The 23,431-nt window shown below is 39.6% G+C and overlaps 1 protein-coding gene across 2 annotated transcripts in view; it reads left to right on the forward strand.

Moving 5' to 3' along the window:
• Positions 1 to 8,794: 8,794 nt before the first annotated feature.
• Positions 8,795 to 23,431, forward strand: part of TRABD (TraB domain containing) — a 28,702-nt gene continuing 14,065 nt past the window's right edge. For both annotated transcript variants that reach the window (XM_083365556.1, XM_083365555.1), the window contains exons 1-6: positions 8,795 to 8,957; positions 14,566 to 14,627; positions 15,991 to 16,069; positions 17,856 to 18,022; positions 18,586 to 18,726; positions 23,239 to 23,349. In XM_083365556.1, the coding sequence (XP_083221682.1) occupies positions 14,604 to 14,627; positions 15,991 to 16,069; positions 17,856 to 18,022; positions 18,586 to 18,726; positions 23,239 to 23,349 (522 nt within the window). In that variant the 5' untranslated portion in view covers positions 8,795 to 8,957; positions 14,566 to 14,603. The remainder of the gene's footprint in view (positions 8,958 to 14,565; positions 14,628 to 15,990; positions 16,070 to 17,855; positions 18,023 to 18,585; positions 18,727 to 23,238; positions 23,350 to 23,431) is intronic.

Consider the following 23,431-nt stretch of genomic DNA (forward strand, 5'->3'; position numbering starts at 1 on the left):
CTTTCTTATGGTCCAACTTTCACTGCCATACATTGCAACTGGAAAGACCATAGCCTTGACTATATGCACTTTTGTTGACAGGGTGATGTCTCTGCTTTTTAGTGTGCTGTCTAGATTTGCCATGGCTTTCCTCCCAAGGAGCAAGCGTCTTTTAATTTCTTGGCTACAGTCCCCATCTGCAGTGATCTTGGAGCCCAGGAACATAAAATCTGTCACTACCTTCATTTCTTCCCCATCTATTTGCCAGGAATTGAGAGGGCCGGATGCCATGATCTTGGTTTTCTTAATGTTAAGTTTCAACCCAACTTTTGCACTCTCCTTCTTCACCCACAACACGAGGCTCTGACTGTATAGAGCTTCTCCATCTTTGGCTGCAGAGCACATAGTCAATCTGATTTCTGTGTTGACCATCTGGTGATGTCCATGTGAAGAGCCGTCTCTGGGGTTGTTGGAAAAGAGTGTTTGTTATCACCATTGTATTCTCTTGACAAAATTCTATCAGCCTGTGCCCTGCTTCATTTTGTACTCCAAGACCAAACTTGCCTGTTATTCCAGTTATCTTTTGGATTCCTACTTTAGCATTCCAATCCCCCATGATGATAAGGACGTCATTTTTTGGTGTTAGTTCTATAAGGTGCAGTAGGGCTTCATAAAAAGGTAAAGGTAAAGGTTCCCCCGCACATGCGTGCTAGTCGTTTCCGACTCTAGGGGCCGGTGCTAATCTCCGTTTCAAAGCCGAAGAGAACCGGTCAATTTCATCCTCTTCAGCACCAGTGGCTGGGGCATAGACTTGGACTACTGTGATATTGAACGGTTTGCCCTGGATTCGAACTGAGATCATTCTGTCATTTTGGGGATTGTGTCCCAGTATTGCTTTTCCTACTCTTTTATTGACTATGAAGGCTACTCCATTTCTTCTGAGGGATTCTTGCCCACAGTGGTATACCTGATGGTCATCTGAATTAAATTCACCCATTACTGTCCATTTTAGTTCACTGATTCCTAAGATGTCGATGTTCAGTCTTGTCATCTCTTGTTTGACCACGTCCAGCTTTCCTTGATTCATGGATCTTACATTCCAGGTTCCTATGGAGAAAAAATCTTTACAGCATCGGACTTTCCTTTCACCACCAGACATATCCACAGCTGAGTGTCCTTTCGGCTTTGGCCCAGTCGCTTCATTCTTTCTGGCGCTACTAGTACTAGCCCTCTGCTCTTCCCCAGTAGCATATTGGACACCTTCTGACCTGAAGGGATCATCTTCCAGCGTCATATCGTTTTGCCTTTTGGTACTGTCCATAGGGTTTTCATGGCAAAGATACTGGAGTGGGTTGCCATTTCCGTCTCCAGTGGATCACATTTTGTCAGAACTCTCTGCCATAGCAGAGTTAGGTCCATGTTGGGTAGCCCTGCACGGCATAGCTCATAGCTTCATTGAATTGCGCAAGCCTCTTCGCCCTGACAAGGCAGTAATCCATGAAGGGGTATAAAATAAAATCTTAGTAAATAAAAATGAGTAAAATTCTCCTACATGAAAAAAGATAATTTGAGAACATTGCTCTTAGATGATTTAGTGGTAAAAGGATTGGGTCTCTAGGACTCTCACTTATGGGTATTCCAGAAACTCAGAAAAAGTCTTAGTTCGAGACTGAGTAGAAGAAATATTAGCATTGTTCTTTCTTTGATGACCCTGGTTCTCAGCAAAAAGCCAGTTGTAATTTCCCTTTCAATTGCTTGGTATTTGTCACATCTGAGAAAAGTTATGGAACCATTCCTCCTTCGTTACTGTCTCCCTCTCAGTTTCCCTTTGCAACAGCCATTGATCACAATATTTCACCAATTCATTTGTTCTTGCTCAAGCAAAGCTGGGGATTGGAAAAGTGGAAAGAATGGATGAGCAGATGGGTGGATGAGGAAGTGAGTGGAAGAAAGAGGTGGGACTCTTGCTTTAAGTCATGATTTGTGAAATAAGCCTCAATAACTGGGATCAGAAAAGCATGAAGCAAAAAGCAAGCAACTGATATTATGGCATCATGTAATACCTGGATCCTATGGAAGAGTTTGAGGCCATTTCTTCACTAGTGTTTCATAATCTGGTAGTCCCAGATTACCTATACTATACCAATGTAACATCATTAATTTATACTAAGCAACCCTTTTGTTGGGTCATTCTTTCATAGATGTTTTTTTTACCAGATTCCTCAGTGTCTTTAACAATGGCACAGCTTCTAATGTACTGGAAAAACTGGAATTCTTGAAAATTCGAAGAAATATTCAGAAATGTATCTGCCTTGAAAGTAGCCCATGTTGAACTGCACGGCACAGTCAAAAATCAAGACTTGACCACAGGAAATGTTTTATGACATTTTGTTTTATGTCATAAAATGCTTTATCATAATTTTGTCATAAAAATATTTCATAAAATTTTATAAATTGCAAATCCACAAAAGGGGTCCTGGATATTGGATGTGTTCTGTAAGCTAGCCCATTTGACGTATCTTGATTGAAAACAAGAGACAGCACGGCCTGGAGCTGGATAGAAGACGGTGGAAGAGAGTTAGGATAGCCACCCTCCAGAATCACCCAGGGACTATCTATTAGGGTAGTAGTAAGTGTTTAGTCTAGGGACGTGGTGGCTCAGTGGGTTAGGATGCTGAGCTTGTCGATCAGAAGGTTGGCAGTTTGGCGGGTCGAATCCCAAGTGCCGCGTAACAGAGTGAGCGCCTGTTACTCGTCCCAGCTTCTGCCAACCTAGCAGTTCGAAAGCACGTAAAAATGCAAGTAGAAAAATAGGGACCACTACGGTGGGAAGGTAACAGCGTTCCATGCACCTTTGGCGTCTAGTCATGCCGGCCACATGACCATGGAGACGTCCTCGGACAAGCGCTGGCTCTTTGGCTTTGAAACAGAGATGAGCACTGGACCCTAGAGTTGGAAACGACTAGCACGCATGTGTGGGGGAACCTTTACCTTTTTAAGTGCTTAGTCTGGTAAGATTCTGTGTATTGTGTGTAAGCAAATAAAGACCTAAACTCTGGCTGTATTGGATCACTCTATCAGAACATGTCCTCCTTCTCCTGGTCCAGATACTAAATGTTTCTATCAAAAACATTATATGGAGCTAGACACGAATACTTTACATTTGTGAAAATATAACTAGGAATTTGTCCTTGGCTAAGAAAAGTATACAGATACATAACAGATCAACAGACTTGCCTTATGTGGAACCAGTCCTTCCCTTGTTGACAAATTAATGTGCTTCTTACATAGTATACATCATATGACTAGCACATTGTTAAGTATTTTTATTATTAGTTTCAAATATACGTAGCCCTTGACTGACAACTGTAATTAAGCCTGGATTTAAGACTGCAAGTCATACCAGTCGTTAAGAGGGTCATCATGTGACTCATTTGAATGTATGACTTTTTTGTGGTGGTAGTTAAGTGAATCACTGTGGTCACTAAGTGAACCCATTATCCACAATGGGCAGGGATTTTGGCCAGAAACTAGCTAGTTTCAAGCAAAAACATCATAAGAGGACTGGAGGCTAAAAGATATAAAGAACGGTTGCTGGAATTGGGCATGTCTTGTTTAATGAAGAGAAGGATGGGGGGAGGGGACATGATAGCAGTGTTCCAATATCTCAGGGGCTGCCACAAGAAAGAGGGAGTTAAGCTATTCTCCAAAGCACCTGAAGGCAGGACAAGAAGCAATGGATAGAAACTAATCAAAGAGAGAGGCAACCTAGAACTAAGGAGAAACTTCCTCTGAAACCAGGTTTAAGTACTTTTTTGGGGATGTGTCATAACTTTGAATGATCGCTAAGAGATCGGTCATGAGAACTGTAGCTCTTTTATAAATGTACTAAGGCAGAGATAATGTCCCTTCTAGGTTCAAACAACATTAGTAGGATTTTTAATTTGTGTTTGGAGTCCTTGATATTCTCAGCTTGGCTTGCAAACAACCAAGGTAAGAGAGCGCCAGCGACTCCACAATTCAACCTTAAGTTACACATAGTTTATATTTTTAATACCAACATAGCCCCGTGAAATGTGTAATTAGTAAAGGACCCACTTTTATTTCTTTCTTTATTAAATTTATTTGCCTCCCATCTTGTTTCAAAAAGATACTGGGCAACTTACAGCAGGGGTGTCAAACTGCCGGCCTGCGGGGAGGATGCATCATCCAGAAGCCGCACCCACCCCATTGCCGTCAATGGCAAAACCGTCCCAATACGTTGCGTGGCATCACGTGACATTGCGAGTTTGACATGTCTGATACAGCATTAAAAGCATTAAAATAATAAAAGATAAATATTTCTAAAACAATAAAAATTATTTGTAATTGTATACGGAGATTTTACAGAGAATTTTAATATTAAAAAAGGCACAAGACAAGGGTGTCGACTATTTCCATTATTATTTTAACTCTGGAAGTGCTGAATAGAAACATTAGACAGGACACAGAAATTAAAGGTATGGAGATAAAAGATGAAAAATATAAATTACAAGCATTTAGCGAGGATTTGGTATTTATATTAGAAGATCCTTAAGAGACAAGCCCTAAATTACTGACAAAGATTGAAGAATTTGGAGAAGTAGCAGGATTGAAAATAAACAGAGACAAGACTAAAGTGATAGTCAAAAACTTTACAGATAAACAAAGAAATGAATTGTCAGAAAAAACAGCTCTCCAGATAGTTAAGAAAGTTAAATACCTGGAGATATAGCTAACAGCAAGTTATGTGACAATTAAAAAAAGATAATTATTTTAAACTATTAAAACAAATAAAATTAGATTTGGAAAGATGGAAAAGTCTACAATTATCAATGTTGGGAAGAATAGTGACGGTGAAAATGAATATTTTACCAAAACAACTTTTTTATTTCAAATAATACCTATAAAATTAGAGAATTTTTTTTGATGAGTTAAATGCATTGATTTTGAAATTTATCTGGCAAGGGAAAAGCCAGAATAAGATTGAAATTGTTACAAGAAGCGAAAGAAAATGGAATATTATCAAGCAGCTATTTTAACATGGTTAAAAGAGTAGATAACCCTTAGACACAAAAGATTACTATACTGAAAGGATATGACTTATAACTTGGATGGCATGTTTTTCTATGATATGGGAAGAATAAAATCCATAAATACTTTCAAAATCACTATATAAGAAATGCCTTGCTTTTGACATGGGAAAAGATAAAAATGAAAATACCAGAATGGATTTCGACAATGGAAACGTTTGTGGACCCAAATTTAATCAACTATGAGAAACTTGTGACATAAAGAGACATTTTGAATACTGAAGGGAAATTACCAACTAAACAAGAATTGGAAGAACAGGGCATTGAGCTATCATGGTGGCCACACTTGCAAATGCAAATGAGATACGAAAAAGATACTAAAACATATGTTTTTTATAAAGATCAAACAGTTTGACCAGATATTATTGTCATCAGATGAAAAACTGATTAAGAAACTCTATAAATTTTTGTTAACCTTAAAGATGGAAGATGAACAAGTCAAAGAAACAATGATAACTTGGGCAAAAAACTTTGGGCATAACGTAGAATTAGAAAAATGGCAAAACTTGTGGGAAAGAAACTATAAAACAAGGGCAGCTACCTATAAAGAAAATGTATATAAAATGTTTTATAGAGGGCATTTACCATCTGCAAGATTAGCAAAAATGTTTAAAAACGTGTCTAGTAATTGTTGGAAATGTAGGCAAAAGCCAGGCACATACTATCACCTCTGGTGGATATGCCCTAAAGCTAAAAGAATTTGGTCAAAAATACACATGTCGTTAGAGAAAATGTTAAAAAACATGTAAATCTTAAGCCAGAACTACTACTTCTAGGTATAATTACAGAGAACTATGACAAAAATGTATATATTTAATATTACATGTATTAACTAACAGCAGCGAGAATTACATTTGCACAGTATTGGAAAAATGAAGAAATACCAATGGAAGTAGACATAATTAGAAAAAATTTGGACAGTGCGAAAATGGATAGGCTTACATTGCAAATGAAAGGGAAAGATGCAGAATATTTTCAAACATAGGATAATTTTTTACAAATGGCTAGGAAGACGGAAGAGAGAGTAGGAATGGAAGTTGTATTACAATTAATGTTAAATATGTGGACCCAGACAACACCTTGTTTTTTAAGCACTAAAGATTTGTAACTATAAAAACTTAGTAATGGAAATTATAATAAAAAAAGAATAGTAAAAAGAGGGGGGGGCAGGATGCACAGAAAGTGGGGAGAGGGGATTGCCTCTTAATTCATCAACCGCCTCCAGTATGATGCTCTCCTCTTGGGGCCCCAAGACGTCTGGCAGAATCAGGTCTTGAGGTCCTTTTTTATTATACTGTAATTTTAGAGACTATTGAACAGTATATCTCTCTTTCCATATAGACCAGGGGTGTCAAACTCAATTTCATTGAGGGCCGCATCAGCATTGCGGTTGCCCTCAGGGGGCCGGGTGGGTATGGCCAGGGTGGGCGTGGCCTACTGGGTGGGCATGGCCAGCTCTACATTGTTTGCATCAAGGGTGCCTATGGGGGCCTGGGCAGGAGTGGGACAGATCTGAGGGTCTCTGGCAGAAGGAGGGTCTCTGGGCCAGGGCCAAGGCAGTGGGGGCCGTTCCCTCACTGTTTCCAGGATGGCTTCGTGGGCCACATGAAACCACTTCGCGGGCCGGATCCGGCCCCCGGGCCTTGTGTTTGACAAGTCTGATATAGACGCTCAGCATGTTTACAGATCCCTAAAAAGATCTCCCAGGGATTAGGACAAGAGGCATTTCATTCTACCAGTTTGACACACAGTAGCTCTAATAACTCTTGTTCCTCTTCTTGTTTTTCTCTACCATCAACAATCCATGCCTTACGGTAACCCAGCATTCTTAATCCTTGGTTCCTATTCTGCCCCAAATGTCTTCTGTTATTCTGCATGTTGTTCTAGCTTTGTATCTATCCTCCCCTGCCTAGAATCGACTGTCCTACCTTAAAACCCAGAAATCCCAGAATTCCTTGCAGGTGGGGCAGATGGAGGGAGTCTCCTAAGATAGGATTGCCAGACATTAGAACTGTTTGAGCAGTTAACTCACATCCCTTTTTGCTTTATCATTCCTCACATTTCTTCCCATCTTACTATTCTCTGCAGCCAGCATCTGTTCTGAACTGCAGAGATCTTCATTTGCATTTGCTATGCTGTGAGTTCTTTAGCCTGTCCTTGTTATTAAAAACAAAACAAAACACTGATTTTATGCTGCAGGAAAACACTGGAATGATACGAGTTAAAATGGGATATTTGTATTTTTATTTCATGAGACCAGATCATTCCACTTGATACCTGGAAAGGACACTGTCTTTGATATGGCATTTCTTGTCACCTCCCCAGAAACTTACCTAACATGAGCTTTTAAAAGCCTTTTAATTAAAAACCCAAACCCAAAAATGACCATGAGACAAAGCATGCTGTAAAGCATCAACACCAAGCTTTCCAACAATCCTTGTAAGTGCCACATAAAACTCAGAAACTTTGGAAACTACAATGGTGGGTGACTGCAGCTCAGTTCTTTGGCTTCCAGTGTGGGTGGATTGGCCATCAAGACAATTGTTTGCCAAGAGTTCTCTCAAAACTGCAAATGGACCAGTAACTTCCCAAAGCAGGGAAACCCTGTTCTAACCCGGGTTCTTACTTGGAAGGAGAAAACAACAAATGCACCTAAAATTATAGCACCACCATATTTAGAAAGTGTGTGGGGGGGGGAGGATGGGGAAAATGTCTTACAGGAACCTAAGCAGCTGCATTCCATCTCTCACATCCCATTTCTGTCTGGCCTGTTGATGTCACTCCCTCTTCCTCCCGAAGGACATACAAAACTCTCTTCTCAGGAGTTTAGTGATAAGTGGAAGTCATCTATCACCATGTATGTCTTAGTCTTGAATGGAGACTCTCGTCTCCATTTTGGGTTTTTAATATCCAAAATGGCTTAGAAAGTTTTAGCTCAATGGAATCTGAGCCTAGGATTACATCTTACATTTCCTGTTGGACACATATAATCTTACCCGTCTTCTTTAAAAAAAACCACCCAAACCTATCACTTCCAGATCTGACATGCAAAAATCCAAGAGTGCTAAAAAGCAGCAAAGAGATAAAGAAAGTTATAGCCTCCTGCTTCTATCCAGCGGTTGTCCAGTTTTGCAGAACAAGCAAATTCCACTGATTTAACAGAATCTAGGGAGACCAAGGAGCAGAAGTATCCCATGGTTTTACCCCAGTGTTACTCAACCTTAGCAACTTTAAGATGTGTGGACTTCAGCTCCCAGAACACTTCAGCCAGAAGACTTGCTGGGGAATTGTGGAAGTTGAAATCCGTATATCTTAAAACTCGCTAAGCTTAGAAAACACTACTTTTCCCAACAATCCTCTACAGACGTTGAATAGCCGAGAAAAGCTCCTAAAACCAGAGATGGGCGGCTCTACAGATTGAATTCAATAAATAAAGTTGCAGCTCGCAGAACGCATCGCCACCCGTGCAGAGACCCTCCCACGGAGAAACTCCCAACACGAAAGCGGACCACTCTCCGCACCTAGAGTCAGCGCACATGCGCCTTGCTCTGCACCTCGGGAGTTGTAGTTGGCCGTTCCAAACCCCGCCCTTTGCCGTGCAGAGGAGAGGAGCAGGAAGCGAGGCTGAACTACAGCTACCAGAATGCAAAGCGGCGCACTTTCTTTCCCCCCCCTCCCTCCACCTCCCATATGAATGACTAATACAACGTGTTGTCAGGCTAATCTGCCGCGAGTCCCCGGAGGACTCGTTTTTCCCTTTGGGGACTTTTTCTTTTCTAAGTTTGGTCCCGGAACCGCTTTGAGTTTCAGCTGGTGGTTCGTACGCACAAGGTTTCTCCCTTGTCGGGGAGCGGCATAGCTTGGAAAGTAAGTAAGGGGCGAGGTAGTTAGTATTTCCTGCTTAATTTTTGCTTGGAGCAGTACGGAGTTGGCCGAGTCTCTCCTGGTGTGTCTCCGGCTTGTCGTTGGCAAGGTTTTGACTGCAGTAGGGACAATGTCGGTTTAATTTTCAGGCACCCTCCCCACCGTCCTTTCTCCAAAATGGCCAAATGCCAAGTTGGGGGGTGGGGGGAGAGAAGAGCGGAAGGTGTGAAATTATTATTATTTTTTTAAAAAAAAATTCTGGTGGAAGTTTGTGAACAAGTGGGCTTGCTTTATATTGTGTATTAGTTTTAATGGGATGTCTGCTTTGTTGTACCTTTAAACTTTTTTTCCCCCTCCTTCCTAGCATCTCCCAACGTATCTAGGCAAAAGTCTCTTCAGGGGTTTTCCCACGAGGCAGCCTAATTGGAAAGTTGTGCAAAGGAACCCAGCAAGTGGCATATGGTGCTGGGGATCGAATAAAACTTTTCTGTTGTTCCCCGCAAAGAGAGAAAATGACAATATTATAATGTGTGACGGTGTAAAGGGACTTTATCTGTCTATTCTTAGCTCTTGCCAAATAGGTGTTATTTTGTAGAAACTGGAAAAGCAATTTTAGATTGCTTGCTAATAATAGGCTGCAGCACACTTTTGTAGTTTTCGTTGGTGGAATGATGTGTGTAATTACTTTTGCCCTGTAGTAATAGCATTTTTAATGAAGAAAGACACCATTCAGCCAGAAATTGAATTGGAGCAAAATTCAGATTTTAAGAGAATATGCATTTAAATTCATATTGCTATTAATATGTTCCAAAAAATACAAGGATTGATTCCCTTACTGAAATAACTTTTCTATTCTAATAACAGAGGCTTGTTTTGGAATTATTTGAATAATTGATGCAGTGGCGTGATAGTATATAAAATATTTTAATGTGGCATTTTAATTATATGTGTGTATATAGCCGGTGTGTGTATATGTGTTTGTGTGTATCAAATTGTCTATATGCCCATGTTCTATTTCATGAAAGTTATACTAAAACTAAAATCCAGTAGCTTAAAACAAGGTTAGATACACGTCAGCAGGACACGTCAAGCATTCCCATGTGAATCTCATTTTGAGTTTTGACTTTCCTTTGTTATGCCCAAAACTTATATATTGCACATTTCTGCACTAAGATGTTTGATATGTATTTGATATCCTGTGCCAGTTCCAGTAAATCTGATCTAGCTATGGTCTCACTTAAAAGACCGAAAACACATTTATCCCCTCATTGCAGGGATGTGAGTCAACTGTAACCACTGGAAATTTACTTGGAACTAGGTAGTTTGCAGGTTGGCCTGTTTAATCAAATAGTATATGAACTTTTGGAAAAGTTTTCAGATTTATAAAAGAGGTACAAAACTCTTTGGCTTAAGAATTGGGGAAAAGGGGTGTTTATTTTTTTAGTTTATTATCACCTCCTGGAAATTCATGTATGTTGTATAGTGGGTACGTTGCAATCCTTTTTCTCGAATCTTGTGCTCTCCAGATTTGTGAGAACTACAACTCCCATCATTCCTGACCAGTAGTCATCACCAAGTTGGGGAGGATGGTTTTAACACATCAGATATACATGTTTCTCCCCTGCATTTAAGGAACCAGAGTTGACTCTTGTGACTATGCATTATCAAAATGAAGCATTTAGTTCCCTCTTGTACATCTGGTGAGCTTACTATATTTGTATTTTTGAAGTAACAATTCTTTCCTTAAGTAACTTAGAAGTTACTTAAGTTGAATTGTAGTCTAACAGGTTTCATGGTGACTGAACAACACATCAAATGATTGCATAAACTCCTGAAAGATGAGCTAGTTTGACTGGGTACAAATTCCAGCATCTAATTATTTCTTGGTCCTGGAAGTGAACTTTGGGCTCTTGATTGTTCACTGTCTTGACTCCAGAATGAATGGTGGAACAGTCAGGTGTTTTTATGTTTTGGGATGACTTAATGCCTCAGAAAATTGATTTAAAAGCTAAATGTTCCTGTCACTAAAGTGGAATGTGCACTAAGATCTATCCATTGGCTATATAGTAAAATAAAAGAAAGTCAAAGCAGGTTAGTATTTTGCAGTCTATAATAACAAAAGAGTATACCATTATTGTTTTCATTGATCAAAAATACCAGCAGTTTCTGTTTTCTCTTATTTGATTTAACTTGATCAATTCCAAAGCACCGTGATAATTATTTTTCTGGAAAAGCTGAGAATAGTGGACTACTAAGTTTATTTTAAAAATAATTATCTGGAAGAATATTTTACTTCATTTGTTTTGAAAACCCTTGGAGTACAGTCATCTATTTCATGGGTGGTAAAAGAGAGCAAGTAGAATCTCAAGTACCAAACTGATTTCAAATTGATTGGGAATATGAGATCTTTACAGAAATATGCCAATTATTATCACTTTTTATCACTGGGGATAGCATTTATTTACCCATTCATTTGTTAGACAAATATTTCCTCCTGGAGCTCAAAACAGTCTGCAAATACTATCTTCTTCCTCCCCCCCCCCAACAATAAGTGAGTGTGATTGTCCCAAAGTGAGTTTCAGTGTCTGAGGGTGAATTTGACTATGTTCCTAGCCAATGCCTTTACCCCTATACCAGACCATTTCTTAAGGCAATTACATTTTAACAATTGAAAATTTAAAACAAAATAATCCTTTTCTAGATGACTCAGTCTAGTGACTTAGAAAAAAAAGATACTAAAAACTTTCAAACTCAACTGAAATACGTTAAAACAAATTAGCTGCAATAGACTAGGCCAGAATCTGAAAAAGTAATAATAAAAGGAGTTTGTATAGATTGGTGTAAAAGAAAATTCAAATGTGAATCAATTAAAGTAACTTTAAGTAGATTCAGATATTTCTCTGGAGACAAAGGAAAATGAGATTTTCTCTGGTTCAGTATATTAAAAAAAATAGAAAGTGATTCAGAACTTGGTCAGACATTAAAATTATAAATAAGATGAATGAGGAGTATTCTGCTTATTGTTGACAATGTCAGTATAAAACAATTTGCTGACAGAAATACTGGGAAATAACAATTGGAAAGAGTCCAATTTCATAACGAAATATACGGTAACTGTAGCATGGATGTTTTATGCAAAGAGAAATGATGCTAAAGCCAAATTTGCAGATAGACAATTAGATCAGGTGGAATTGTAGTGTTAAAATAAAAATAACGTATTAGAATGGCATATAAGCAAATGATAGGATGAAGTCATGGAAATTGATAAACTGAATTTTGCAGTAGTTTTCTGCTTTTTAGCAATATGATTTAATGAGTTGTAAAAAAATGTTATTGAAGAGGCATGAGTTAAGTTTGATTTTTATGATACAGTTTATTATAGACCATGTACAGTTAGGGAATTGGAGTATATTTATAAATAAACAGAATAGCAGATTGCTACTTTCAAAGGTGTCCAGCCTTAGAAAGCCAGTGGTGGATGATCACATATTGACTGATTCTCTGTTGCTGTAAAGGCACAGTATAAGTGTGAATTGTTTAGCTAAAATTATACTTCAGTCTGTAAGATTTGCAGGCCACAGTTAATAACTTAACTTCTTCCATCAAGTACTTATTAAATACTACTTTTTAGTTCCATAAAGGCCAAATAAAGAAAAGAGTGGGTGTGCCCAAATATGCATAAAGTGAAATTCAGAGGGCTGAAATTAGACAAATCTATAGTGAAAATTTAGGCTTCTCCCTTTGCGGGCTCCTAGTCACACTTAACGCCCATTTGCACATTATTATTTGCAATTTATTATTTACAATTTTAGAATTATTGGGTGTCTGTACAGATTTATTCAGTAAGTTCCGGGACATTGGAAATTAGCATTTGGAATAGAGCAGATCTAAAAATAGTATTATTCATAATGTTATGCCTTTCAGCACAGGGCCATTCAGTAACATTTCTGATTTAAGTATGAGTATAAATGTGAGTAAGGGACGCGGTGGCTCAGTGGGTTAGGACACTGAGCTTGTCGAATTCCATATAAGGAGCCTTGGGCGGGTGGGGGGATGGGAATCCTGAGAGGCTCTGATCAGGAGCTGAAAATCTTCCCTGCCAAAATCCAGGCAGATTTTCTGAGTGAAGAGTGAAAAGACACTAATGTGCAACCTTTACCAGGTTTCCCAGGGGTTTCTCTCCTCTAAGCACCTTGCGCTCCTTACCATGCTGCTTTCTATTCAGGAGCTGAAAATCTTCCCTGCGGAAATCCAAACAGGATTTTCAGCCGCTGAGTGAAGAAAAACTTATTCGTGGTCTGTGCTGAGCCTCCCCTACATGGTTGAGACACCCTGTGCTCTTTACCTTAATGTGCTGCCCCTCTGCTTTCTGCTTGGATTTTGGGTCCCTCTTAACTCTGGGAGCTGGCTGAAAGAACTGCCTGCCGAAGGAATTCAGCTTTGGCAAAGTACTAGAGCAGAGCTGAAATCTTCACATTTCTGCATCCCATCAAAGAGGTTCAGTCCCCTTGTCAGGCAGATCTTTCAGCCAGCCCCCAGAGATGAATGGGAGACCTCTTAATAGGTGGCAGCAGTTTGTAACCTTCCCTGGTGGCTTCCCCATTGACCCTCTGGGGAAGCTGGCAGAAATAATGGCAATCACATGGGGGCACCTGGCAGCCGACTGTAAGTGTGAACAGGTTACCAAACACCCCGATTATGATCATGTGACTGGGATGATGGTGTAACATTTTGGCAATGACTGGAAGTGCTTTATGGCAATGACTTTATGGGCTTTGTGGACTTCTCTGAGACCTTTATAATTGTAAGACAGTCATAAGTCAAGTCTACCTGTAAGAGATTGGCATAATAGCAGAATCATGCAACTCTGCTCTGTACCTCCTTTCCTTATACTTGTGAGTTAGGGAGGTGATGCTTGAGAGACTTCCAAACATTATCAGGTTGTTCAGGACTTAAAAAATGTTTCAGTCTTCTCTGAATAGGCAACAGTTTCTGCACGTGTCCATCACATTCATCAACTTTAATCTCTACATGGGTGAGGAGAATAATTGCAGACTGGTTTGTGTACATCTGACTAAGCTTAATATACTGTACCTTGCTAGGTAAATATTCAACCTCAGGCTGCCTTTTTTACGTTTTGTTTTCCTTCACATTTTGCATAAACTAATAAACATTGTCCTTATTGAGATCTAGTCTGGTGCAGTGGTTAAGGCACTGGGCTAGAAGCTGGGAGACAGTGAGTTCTAGTCACCTCTTAGACACATGGCCAGCTGAGTGATCTTGGGCCAGGCACTCTCTCAGTCCTAGCAAGCAGGCAATGGCAAACCACTTCTGAAATCTTGCTTAGAAAACTGAAGAGATCTGTCCAAGAGGTTGCCTGGAATCAACACTGATTCAACCCCCACCCCAATATCTATGAGAGAAATCAAGCCAGTGTCACAGGCAGTCTTTCATACTTCTTGAATATCTTTTGGGCAGGATTTATATACTCTTGGTTTAAGCAGACATTTATGATTAGCCCTAATTAGTGACTTGAACTGGTACTTTTTGATTAGACACTTTAAACTTTGTCAGTACAGCGTCCTGAGAGCTTGTCTTGTCTTTTCTGTAGATCTTATTTGATTGGTAAGAATAAGGGACATTCCAGCGATGGAGGGGGATCAACAGCAAGAGGTAAATTTGCAAATTACAATATGGTATGTAGCTGGGAGAAGTACTTCTGCTGGTATGTTTAGCAGATATTTGTGGTGTGTGCAGTGTACAAGCAAGCAGAAGATGGAAGCTAAGCTGATAAGCTGCAGATGTGTTGAATTTAAACTTTCACAACTCCCAGCAGGCAGAGTCAAAGGCACTAACCTGGGGAAGGCTAGGTTAGACTGATTGACAGATCTAAAGATAAGGTTATCCATCTACTAGGCCTTGAAAATCTGGTATCAGAGGCTACACTCTTGTGTATACTTGCCCTGCAATGCACTATAAATTACCAAAGTAACATTGTGACAGCGAAACCCCCAATAGATCTTCCTTCCACCCTGAGAGCTGTAGGATTATATACTGCCACTCTGGATTTGTTATTAAACCTTGAGCATTCGTTTGAATAAAAAGATGGGTATAAATCTTATTTTTTTAACAGAACACCCTTAATACAGCTACTTTATTTATCATTGACTTGCCTTAAGGAAATAGGATTATATCCTTGCCTGTTGTTTTACATGGAGAGGGCAGGGTGTGCTTGAGCTCCATCCAGCAAATCTTTTGTGGCAAATAGCCCAAAATGCATTTACATGAAAGATTGACAACCATCCCTTTAAAACCATTCATCTCTAAAAGGAAGAAAAAGCTCACTTGCCTCCATTGCCAATACATTTATGGCTAATTATTAATATGTTACAGTATTGTTGCTTTGAGATAGGTGCTCTACAGGTAGTCCTCCACTTATGACCAGTCACTTAGGACTATTCAGATTTTCACCTAACCTCCTCCATGCGATTTATGGGTTATTTTCAAAGATCCAATGACTGCCCACCACCACCATAGTCATGTGATCGCATTTATGTTACATGGCCATCAAGCCATATTTATAGCCGTTGGCAGAGTCCTGTGGCCACATGATCACGATTTACGTCATTTCTTGCCAGAAATTGGCTTTACTTCTGGTTTCTGGCAAAAAAATATCCACTGCACACAATGGGTTCATGTAACAATCACTGTGTTCATTTAACAACCATGAGGAAAAAAGATTGCTTGTAAAATCGGGCGCAGTCACGCAATGATCCCTTAATGATCACCACAACCATAATTCGAGGTCACTTCATTGTAATTTGTAAGGTCATTGTAACTATCCATATACACTTGGAATTGCCTGTGTTTTTCAACTACAGCCTGTTTCCAAGCAGTAGAATAATTGAAGTCGTAAGTTAACTTGTTTCTTAACTTACAACCAATAACAATAGCGAATGAATTTGAGTGGTGTAAACTAGAATGTAAAAAATAATAATTAAAAAAAGCCTGCATTCTTTGTTTTCATTCCGTACAGGCTGCTGCAGAACCAGAACCCTTACCTAATGCAGAAGGCGATGGACCAGAAGATGCTTCAGATATTGCATCAAATATTTGTATGTTTTATCCTATTGGAAAGCCAGTTTGCTTCATAGTTTTGTTTCAAAGCTGTTAGCAGTTTTGATTAGAGTTAGGGCTTCTCAGAGAAAGTTAAGTCTTGTTTGCAACTGCTGTAGCCTAAAGAGTCAGAGCTTGATGCGTTAGAAAGACTCCCACTTTGGATTAACCTACACATGTATCAGAATAGATGGCATATTGGCCAAGGTAGAATGAGCCACCTCATTTTCTTCTTGTAGAGCTATGTGTTCTAGAGGCTTCCATGTGCACAACATATTTCTATTTTTATAACTGAGGGTGAAGGTTCATTCTCCGAGCTTGTGGGTTGGTTTCTGAATGTTTTGTAACCAGGCTAGGTAACATCTTCAGCAGAGTTTACGGAACATCATTGTTCTTCAGACAGAAGAACACTGACATCCCCTTAACCAGGGGTAGGCAACCTTAGCTCTTTTATGACTCGTGGACTTCAACTCCCAGAATTCCTGAGCCAGCTACGCTGGCTCAGGAATTCTGGGAGTTGAAGTCCACGAGTCATAAAAGAGCCAAGGTTGCCTACCCCTGCAAGATGTTACCTAGCCTGGTTATGAAACATTCAGAAACCAACCCACAAGCTCGGAGAACAAACCTTCACACTTATCCTATGCCGGAGCTACAGATATTCACCATTTTTATAACTTCCTTTCGTTAAAAAAAAACCCAAAACGTGTTACTGCAGGATTGGCTGAGACCTTTGTAATATATTATTTGCTTAAAATAACTTAATGGTAGAGACACTTAGAATAATGTGTTAGGAGGAAGCTATTAGAAAAATAGAATTTAATGGACAGTAGTTCCCATTAGTTTTGCTTTGTCTTTGAAGCTGTTGCTTTCAGTAATCTGGTTTTTGGATCTATTTTGATGAAATTGAATATTTGTATCTAAAAATACCCTAAATGACAAGACAGTTTTTATCAACAATGAATTCTTAAATTGGCTACTTTAGTACAGTAGCAGCTGTAAGAATTCCAAAATTGTGTTAGAATTAGCAATAGAGCATTGCTAATTTTAAGTATTTAAGAGCCGGTTAGCTCATAGGATGATAGGCTAGCAATTATTTGCAAAGTTTTTGCATTTAGAGGAAAGCTGATGTAAATAGGACTTTTATATTTATAATGTCCTCCTAAACAGAGATCTTATATTACAGATAACCATGGTATTCTTCTTTCTGATTTAATGGCTAGAGGAGTAAAACATGCTAATTCTTGTGGGCAAGCTGCTTAGCTTGTTTGATGATATTTAAATTGTGAGTGTTCTATGAAAAATTGCCTGTGCAAAAAAACAACTCTCTCCAATTTAGTGATTTGGAATAGAGTATGACAAATCTGAATCATTTTGTCTTTGGTACGACTTTTTATTGTTGACATGCAAAAAAATTGGATTGCAAAGAACTATTACATCTGTGAACTGTTTATGCCTTCAAAGAATCAGCTGGAATCCCTTAACACAGTTCTTTTTTCCCCCAATGGCACTGAAGCAACAGGGGAGAGGATCCTAAGGCTTTTTCAAACAGATCCAAACTGGGGCTCAAAAAGAGTGAATGGTGTGAAGAGGTTTTAGGTATACATTCTGAAGCCTTGCTGATTTTGTCCCTAAAGTTCACAACCCAAAATGGAGGTTGGACTAGTAAACTTAGTCTAGTAAACTTAGCCTAGCCTAGTCACTTCCATTGCATAGATGATAGGATGTGAAAGGTCGCCGTTGAATATTTGAATTTTGAAATGAATGTCACTGTTTTCATACGCAAAGCTGATGCAGATGCATTAAAAATACTTCTGGAGATGAAGATGAAGAAGAGACAGAAGAAGCCCAGCCTTCCAAGCACTGTGACGGAATTTGCAACTGAAGAGGGCTCCAAAGTTTATGTCGTTGGCACTGCCCACTTCAGCGATAGCAGCAAAAAAGATGTGGTAAAGGTAATTATTGAAATTGGCAGTGGGGTTTTTTAATAGAGCATCTTCTATGAAATCTTGAAGATCTTTGTAAAATGATTGAATGTACCTTTGTTTCAAGTTTCTATCAAACCATTTTGTAATGTAAATACATAATCTATGAGTATATAGTTTGAAGATCTCTTTGTGGATTTAATACAACTTTGAAGGTTTAAAGGAAGAATGGAGTGTGTGACAACCTTCTTAGGACAAAAATCCTGATGAGAAAAAAAATAGAATTCTTTTCTTTACGTAAAAAGAAGTGTTGTCATCTATTTCTTTTGATGACTTCTATAAGAATACTAGAAAAAACTAGTATTTTTTAAAAAGTTCTTTTTAAAAAAAGATTATTTAAATTATTTAAATCACTTTATTAATGTAATTATTTTAAACTTGTAAAATTTTGAAAACAGAACACAAGCATTTATACTTCATTGCATTTTTAAAGATGTCTCTGATGAGGCTATTCAGCACGCTAGTATAGAACGTTGCAGGTTGGTTCTTTTTAATTTTGTCTGTAGGTTTGAGCCTGAATCCATCTCTTGCAGACAATACAGGAGGTTCAGCCTGATGTGGTCGTGGTTGAGCTGTGCCAATATAGAGTTTCTATGTTAAAAATGGATGAAAGAACTTTGCTAAAGGAAGCCAAAGAAATCAATCTGGAGAAGCTTCAGCAAGCTATAAAGCAGGTGTGTGTTCCTCTATGATAAAGTCCACTTGTTTTGGTTGTATGAGATAATTCATCATGAAGAGATTCAAACCATACCTTTTCTGCTTTTATAATCGGCTGCAACTGAGGCTGGTGTTAAGTCTACAGCATGAAATCAACTGTAGAATTCTTTTCGTAGCTTCTTCAAGAGGTGCCTTTTGAAATAAGTATGCACAGCATTGGCACGCAGCTGTGAATAACAGCATAAACTTGTACAAGTTTAAATTTTCCAACTTTTTCTGAAATTCCTACAGAAAAGGATTGCTTGAGCTTCCATTGCTTTTTCACACTCTGAGTCAGAACTACTTCTTTTATCGAGGTCAGGGCTGTCCAACCGTGGCAACTTTAAGACTTGTGGATTTCAACTCCCATATTGTGGGAGTTGAAGTCCACAGATCTTAAAAGTTGCCAAGGTTGTATACCCCTGACCTAGGTGTTTCTAGCCTTAAGTCTGGGGTCAACAAAAGAGCTATCGTATAATAATCACTTCTTGTTCACTGCTTTTCAGAGGGTGTATGGAGGTGAATTGCAGTGTGGTGTGAAGAGCTAATATGACTTGGTCCCTTTTCCTCTGCTCAGCCATGCTGTGGACATTGTATCCATTTTTTATTGCTTAAAGTTTAAATGATCCATTGCATGTACGTTGGAAATAAACCAAGCAGAGAGAAGAGGAAAGACCAGTTTTTATTGGTGGAGAAGGGAGATATTCTGCAAAGTATGCAGGGGTATAAACAAGGCTCCTCCAGAATTGCTCAGCAGCCATTTGATCCTGGGAGAAAAAATGCTGCTGCACACAGGAACTATGCTCGTACCCTCAAACCTTCCGAAACACCTTTGACTCTTCGAACAGTTTACATAGCCTTAAAATACGTAGCCTAAATAGTTTGAGGAAGAGAGCCCCAAATGCAACTCAAGAAGATTTCAAAAATGATAATTTCAGTTATGTCAAATCTTCTTGGCAGGACAATCTAATAAATCAACATTTTGAAATGTGATTATACGGTGCAACTTCTAACAATGCGCAGCTAGAGAACCAAGACATGTAATAAGGTTTAGATAATATTCTTGGAGGACTGGTCTTAATATTCTGAATATTTGTATTTGTTCCTGATTTAAGTATGGGCAGAGATGGGTGGTCAGTAATCTGTGACTCACCCTAAAGAAATAGTTTCTGTTTCCCGTTGCAATTGTCAATATTGCGACATTTAGAAGTTACAACAAAATGATGTACCTAAAGCAGAATGATTTTCTAATCTGCATTTGGAAACAGGAAATGGGAGGTGGCTCAGTGACTTAATGATGCTGGAAATGGTCTCAGCTCTGGCATTTCAAGCCTAGCGCTGTGTGGCAGGGTAAGCTCCTGTCACTTGCTTCAGGGTTTGTCCATCTACAGTCTGAAAGCATGTTCTGTGCAAGTAGATAGATAGGTACCACTTTGGTGGGGCGATGAGTTGGTGCTCTGTGCAGGCAGTCAGATGACAGCTCTGAACCTTCCTGGTTATGGTGTCCATTTGCCAGGCAGGTTCTCTGGGAAGGGAGGGGGCCTTGGGTGATGCTGTAGGAAGAGCCACTCATCTTTCTCTCTGGTGCGAAGCCAGCTTGCTGTCCTGTGATGCATCTTGGGAAGCATGCAAGTGGATCTTCCAACAGTGCTGGTATCCAGGCAAGCCAAACTATTACTTGGCAATTGCCTTGTGATCACCTGGCTCTTGTAACAATGCCATATGCTAACGACAACAACTTGAACTGTTAAATTTTTACCAGTCCCAGATTATGAATCAAATTGAAGATTAACCACCACCACCACCACCACAATATGCACCAATGACATTTATAAATTCTGTCTTAAAGCAAAAGTACAGTCTGATGGCAAAGGATATCAACTAAGACTACAACATCATTAGCAAAGGAGGAGAATGCTATATAATTGTTTTTAAAGTAGAAAATCAGATTTTTTTAAAAAAAACAAACCCCTTTGTTTTAAGTAGCAAGAAAATAAGCTGTATGTTGTGTTGGACCTTTTAATTACTGACTTATTTGGGGAATTATTTTTACTGTTCTTTGACAAGAAGGTTGAAACAATAAACATTGCTATGCTAGAATGAGTCAGATAATTTTAGAACCATTTTCTTCCCTTTTGATTCTCCAGGAAGGAGATTAACAGATGACTACAGAGTTTTTAGTTACTTTTGGATTATATGTACATAATTATCACTAATTATGAATAAATCCACTCAAGGATGCAGACCTCTTCGCTGAAAGTTGTGGATCATATACAGGAGGGCGTTTGCACACAATAGAGTGATATGTCAGTTGAAGCTTTCTTGGTTTGGTAGGCTTTGTTCATAGTCATTCATGGTCTCGTTAGCTCTTGTATTGACTACTGCAATGTGCTGTACATGGGGCTGCCCATGAAGAACATTCAGAAGGTACACAGGAAGTAGGAAGTAAAGGGTATTGGATATTTGACACACTGTAACACAATTGCTTCATGAGCTGCAATAGTTACCAGTGTGTTTTCAGATGCAATTCAGGGTGCTATTATCTATATATTACTAACAATATCGTTGTCATGACCTTTAACTGGGTGAAATGGTGCATCATAGGGCAACAACGTTTTAGTCAAGATACCTCAAATAGACTAGAACAACGGCTAATGACCCTCTTTTACCGGTCTACTATAGAGAGTGTCCTCTCGTACTGTATTGTGGTTTGGTTATGCTGGTCTGACAGCCGCGGATAGGAAAGCATTACAGAGGGTGGTGAGCACAGCACAAGACATTGTGGGCTGTCTCCTGACACCACTGGATGACATCGCCAGGGCTCACTGCCTTGGAAGAGTGAGAAAAATTCTCAGGGATGACTCACACCCTGGACGGTATCTCTTTACTCTCCTACCATCGGGTAGGAGATATAAGAGTATAGCCAGCCGTACCAACAGGCTGAAGAACAGCTTTTATCCATGGGCTATTAGGCTTTTGAATGGGATATAATTTTATAAACTTTATGCATGATTGACTTGCGAGGCTGGTGTGTTGTGCAATTAGCTCACATGGTGTAATAAGATGGAGGGTTTGTGTCACTGTAAGTTGGGGGTGGGGGCACGAAGGGAGGCTCAGCCAATCTCAGTGTATACATGGTTGTACTTTGACAATAAAGATTCATTTCTAACTTACAGAATGTGTCCAAAATCCATGACCCAGGACTTTCAAGAGAATGAAATTTGGGGAAATTGTTTCAGTACTACTGGATGATGCTACATTGTTGCTGCAGTCATAGTCTTCATTTTCAATGTTTCATGACAGTTTCTCAGCCAGTCTCTCAGCCCCTGCCTGCTGTGAAGGAAAGGGGAAGGAAGGAAGGTTTATGCTTGAGTTCCACAAGCAAAGTCAGTGGGGAAGCTGGCAGGAAGTTAGAAGTTGCTATGCTTTTTTCCCCACCCATGGTCATTCTGTTTGGCTAAAGACATATTTCTGAAATGATGACTCCCATAGGGCGCGGATTGTCTATTCCAGGGATAGGCAACCTCGGGTCTTTTATGACTCATGGACTTCAACTCCCAGAATTCCTGAGTCAGCTGACTCAGGAATTCTGGGAGTTGAAGTCCATGAGTCATAAAAGAGCCGAGGTTGCCTTCCCCTGGTCTAGTCACTTTGAAAGCCTTCATGGCTTGGGGCTGAGTTATCTTAGGGACCGTCTCTTCCCAGTTGTTTCTACCCATCCAATTCAGTCAGGTAGGTTGGACGTGTTACAGGTCCTGTTAGCAAAGGAATGTTAGGTAGCAAGAACCTGGAAACTTGCATTCTTTGCCATGGCCCCTCTCCTCTAGAATATTCTCCCTTCAGATATCAGGATGACCCTGATCCTGCTGCCCTTTTGTAAGACCATGAAGATTTGGTTGTGTGCATGGGCCTAGGCCCTGTATGTGTTAAGGCAGCGGCCCTTAACCTTTTGGGCACCAGGGACTGGTTCTGTGGAGAGAGGTTTTTCTGTGGACCGGAGGAGGTGTGTCTTTGGTGTGCTTCCTGCGTCCCGTGGATGAGGCTTTGCTTGTTTGCGCGGCCTGGTTTCTAGCATGCTGCAGCCCAGTGCCAGTCCTGTGTTAAAGGTCCCATTTCCTGCTTGTATGACCGTGCACAGTAACAGTTTACTTGATGCAGGCTGGCAGATAGATGGTTTTTGACTTCTGTTAAGAGCTGAAAGAGACAACTTCTATACCTAAGGGAGGCCTAGAACCTGTCACTGTACTCCTCGCTCACCATCATCACCACTGCAGTGGCTCTGTGCGCACACACACACACACGCACACACACGCACGCACACCAGACTTTATATAGTTTGTAGGAAATTTGGTGCTAAGCCAGCTCCAAGTGGTAGAATAACTGTTTTTCTCCTTTCACAAGACTGTTAATGGAATTATATTTGTTTTTTTTCTATTCAATTCAAGATTAACATATTTATTTTAATGATGTCTCTTCCTCCCTCATGTTAGAATGGGCTCATGTCTGGATTGATGCAAATGCTGCTGCTGAAAGTCTCTGCACATATCACGGAACAATTAGGAATGGCTCCCGGAGGTGAATTCAGGGAAGCTTTCAAAGAGGTGAATTTAAAATAACAATACTTTTTTTCCTTGAGGCAATATTATAAATTGCAAAAGACTGGCAGCTAAGAAAAAAATGGAG

This window comes from Vipera ursinii, assembly GCF_947247035.1.
Source record: "Vipera ursinii genome assembly, chromosome: 6".
NCBI classification, from domain to species: Eukaryota; Metazoa; Chordata; class Lepidosauria; order Squamata; family Viperidae; genus Vipera; species Vipera ursinii.